The following is a 4,499-nucleotide window of genomic DNA, read 5'->3' as shown; positions in this document are numbered from 1 at the left end:
CATAAAGATGATATTAATGTGAATGATAATAATGTTACTTTTATGGCCAGTCAATTTTGTAGTGATCAAATATTTTTTTCTACTAAACAGGTAATAGATGTTATTAAATCTTTAAATGCTAAAGCTTCTGTAGGTCTTGATCTAATTCCGATTTTTATAATAAAAGGTATATCCGATATAATTGCACCAATTTTGACATCATTGTTTAATTGGAGTTTAGCATCTTGTTTCTATCCTAGTGTATGGAAAACTGTTGTTGTTACTCCAATTCCAAAAACTGATGGTAGGTCTGTAACTGATTATAGACCTATTTCTATTCTTGATGTAATACCAAAAATTTTTGATCAGCTTATTTACAATTATCTTTATAGTTCTGTTGAACATTCTATTATACCTGAACAGTATGGCTTTTTAAAGGGTAAATCAACTGAACTAAATTTGAATAAATTTCTGACCTTGGTTTCTCCTGTTGTATATAAACGTGGTCAAGTTGATACTATTTATTTTGATTTTGCTAAAGCCTTTGATAAAATATCCCATCATAAGCTTCTTAATAAACTTCATTTCTTTGAAATTTCCAAATCCTTGATTCACTGGTTCGCTTCTTACTTATTTGATCGTAAATTCGTAGTTAGATATATGGGTTCTAAGTCATCTGTTTTCAAGATTTCTTTGGGTGTCCCTCAAGGATCCAATTTGGGTCCATTATTATTTTTAATATATGTGAATGATATTGGTAATTATTTGAAATGTCCTTTTTTACTGTACGCTGATGATCTCAAGATATTTTCTGAAATAACTTGTAATCAGGATCACCTTAAATTACAAGCTGATATTACCTCAGTTTACCAATGGTCTGTACAAAATTTACTTCCATTAAACATGAATAAAACAAAAAGTATAGCGTTCTCCAGGAAAACGAATATATCGTATTTTTCTTATTCAATAAATCAGTATAGAATACAACCCGTTTCAATTAACAAAGATTTAGGTGTTATGATTGATTCTAAATTACTTTTTGACCATCATGTTTCAACCATGGTTTCCAAGGCTAGAAGGAATTTGGGACTCATCAAATGGGCTGCTAGAGATTTTAAGGATATTACAACTTGCAAAATTTTATATTGTGCATATGTACGTTCCCACTTGGAATTTGCTAGCTTGATTTGGAACCGTAACCTCATTAGTATTACACAAGTTTTGGAGTCAGTCCAGATTTCCTTCCTGGCCTGGTTAAAATATAAATTTAAACTATATGATCTGCCCAATAGGGTGATTCTCGCTAGATTGGATTTACTTGCTCTCGAAGTTCGTTGTAATTTAAGGCAAATTAAATTTATTCATGATATAATACATGCGAAACTGAACTTAATTGAATATTTGTTTATTAAAGTTCCCTTGTATAAATCTAGGCTTTACCGTCCTATATTGTGTAATAGTAATTTAGTTGGTTCGCCATTATTTATTTGTGTTGACAACATAAACAAAAAGTCACTCAAAATTGATTTTTTTGATTCGAATTTTTTGGCGCTTAGAAAACAGTTTTTGGATTGTTATATTTAATTAAAATACCTAATTTAACCCTTTTTTGTATATTGTCTATTGAATTTTCTTTTTTTTTTTTACCTATATGGTGTATATTTGTTCATGTGTTTTAATTTTTTTTAAATTTGTTTATTTCATAATCTACTTATGTAAATTTTTAGTAATACATCTTACTTGATTGAATCTTTATTGAAATGAGGATATGTTTGTAATTTTATTTTGTAATTTAGTTTGAATTAAACTTGTGTTAATGTTTTTTCCTTTGCTTTGCTTGATTGTCATGATTTCATGTATTTTAATTTTTTTTGTTTTGTTGTATTTTTCCCTGTAATATTCCATTGTATATAATTGTATATATGACCATTATGGCTTCGGCTGTGGTCGCAATTTCTCATAATAAATAAATAAATAAATAATAATTATTATTATTATAGTATTAATATTGGGAATTCAAGCTTTCAACAAAGATCGCATGTCAGATCTGTAAAAAGTTGTAAGGTCCTCCTCTGTTTGTTTATGTGATTCTTCAGGTATTATTAAATTCCCTCGGTATAACTTATTTCTTGATCACTGAATTGTGTTGATGCAGCATACACACACATACACACCCAAATCCAAGTAAACCTAAGATCGTAAGCAAATCCTCTCTACACATACAAACACTTTCTCTTTTGTAAAGTATAGGAACTAAGCATCCTGTAAGAGTCTATATTATGAAATATAGGTTCGTCTACCACATTTTTTCTTGACTAAATACAACTAGCCATACATACCTACCCGCATACCTTGTCGTTCATCTGAACTGTATGTACCTACCTAACTGATCAAATAAGAGAGCATTGGAAATGGCAGTATATGAATGAAATGTACCGATGAACATGTCGAAAAGAGGAGTTAGGATGGTTGGTCATGTTATGAAACAAGGAGGAATCATGCTAGTAGCTATGGAGGGAATTGGGAAAGGAAAAATACCTCGAAGAAAGCCACGAATATAATTAAAGTCACAATTCAAGAGCTGGATTGGAAAATACAAGTTCATTCTCAATATTCATTAGACTTAGCGCCGTCATATTTCCAACTTTTTCCATAGGTTTCGAACACTTTGCGCAATGTATCGTTCAACAACGACGTAGAATTAAGAGCATGATCTGACGAATTCTTAGAGTCAAGACTGGAAAATTTCTTCCGAAGAGTCATGGAAAAATTAATTGAATAATGGGGAAGAGTCGTGAACAACGACAGTGTTGTTGTAATTTGATTTTAAAACGCTCATGAATTATTACTCAAAATCCAATATTTAATTCGTCTTTATTTATTGTATATCACTTCACAAATTATACAATATTTTACAGAGAAAAAATTTCGTAAATACGCTCAAACATATATGATGTGATGCGTAAAGCTTTTTATTAAAAGTTTTGAATGTTTGAAATCAAGTTGCAAAATTAAAGGAAACTGTACAGAGGTTTATGTCTTTTTACATCCTTTAACTAAAGTATTTAATCTAGTACAAGCTAATGAAATACTCTCTTTCTCTTATGCATTTAAAATTCTTCCAAAGTAAGATACTATTTTGTACATAAGTAACTTCTTATACAACATGCAGTTCGTGATGACAGTGGCTGTTTAAGAATATTTCCCTCGGAGAGGAATTTCAATATTCGAAGAATGAAAAATAGTACTGTATGTGATACAAGTAACGCACATTGAACATAGTGGAACATATGGTCTCGGAAAGAAAGTTTGTAGCTCATGAGGCATTTGCCCCCCGGAAATACCTCCTTAAATTATCACTCGCTAATGATATACTCTCAAACACTAACCTACAAGAAACTTGTTTACATTATGATTTCCCCCACAAAGAAAGTCTCACTGTGCCACTGATTATGTTGAAGGATCTAAACAGATTTATATTTGTAAAATAAAAGTACATACAAACAAATTGGTCAATTGTTAAAGAACGAATTGTCTTCTGTTGTTTCTATTCCATGGTGATTCCATGTGTCACAAATTGAGGTTATAATATATTACATAGTACATTATTGAATTAGGAGAAAGACTATGAAGGAATAATTTAGAATTTGCAGTTAACAATAAATTAGTCAGACATAACATATTAAATAAGTCCATTACTTATATATGGAAGAAATATGGTCTCTTTTACGTTTATCTTTACAAAATGCTTACTACTTTCAGTGGCTGTAACATCTCTATTTTGCAGTATAATACTAACCCAATATAGCAAACAGATCTTGGACTGGTTTCTTCACACAAACCGAATTTCGAGTGGTCACACTTCTGGCATCATTTCGTCCCTTCTCAACATAATAAGTGTTATAGGATCTGGGAACTCTTTACTAGGATTGCTTGGTATAGTCACTGAAAATGAAAAATATGTATGGCGATTTTATAGATTTCTACGAAATGTTCTTCTCTGCGAATTGCTAATACTAACACCGATGTATTTCCTCGGTCCTGATTTGGGATACAGTGCAGAAACCGGCCTCAACATTTCGCTGTCAATGTATAATACAAGTCTTGTTGTTCCTTACGTATGGGATTTGATGCAGGAAAATTTCAACTGTTGTGGCGTCCATGGTGTCGAGGACTGGAATGGAATATTTCGGAAACTGCCGCTGAATGAGGATGATAATAGCCAGCGTTATACCATACCTGTGACATGCTGCAGAAGTTCTAATCTTGTCAAGGCCATCTATCCTGATGATAAGGAACTCGTCCATCCAGTTGGATGCTTTCATGCATTGCATGCTCTTCTTGATAAGTACAAGGGCACATTATTTATTGTTTTTCTTTTGTGTGTACGAATTCACCTAGAAATTGTTTGTGTTGCTGAGAATTTTGCCAAAGAAGTACAACAGAGGAAGAAGATAGAAGAAATCAAAAAGAGTGACGAAGTGGATTCTACCACAAAGAAGGAAGAATTACAATCTTGA

The 4,499-nt window shown here is 31.7% G+C and overlaps 1 protein-coding gene across 1 annotated transcript; it reads left to right on the top strand.

The window, feature by feature from the left end:
* Nucleotides 1-4,004: 4,004 nt before the first annotated feature.
* LOC145692070 (tetraspanin-14-like) lies at nucleotides 4,005-4,499 on the top strand. The gene has a single exon (XM_081767359.1). It carries the CDS (start codon nucleotides 4,005-4,007, stop codon nucleotides 4,497-4,499), a length of 495 nt encoding a protein of 164 aa, XP_081623485.1.

Source organism: Thermobia domestica, chromosome 8 (genome assembly GCF_964235325.1).
Source record: "Thermobia domestica chromosome 8, izTheDome1.hap1.1, whole genome shotgun sequence".
In the NCBI taxonomy this organism is placed as follows: domain Eukaryota; kingdom Metazoa; phylum Arthropoda; class Insecta; order Zygentoma; family Lepismatidae; genus Thermobia; species Thermobia domestica.
The sequence above is the reverse complement of the archived record's forward strand: the minus strand, read 5'-3'. Positions and strand labels throughout refer to the sequence as shown.

Excerpts from the sequence above, each read along its gene's own strand:
- LOC145692070 (XM_081767359.1), top strand. The coding sequence starts at position 4,005 with ATGTATTTCCTCGGTCCTGATTTGGGATACAGTGCAGAAACCGGCCTC.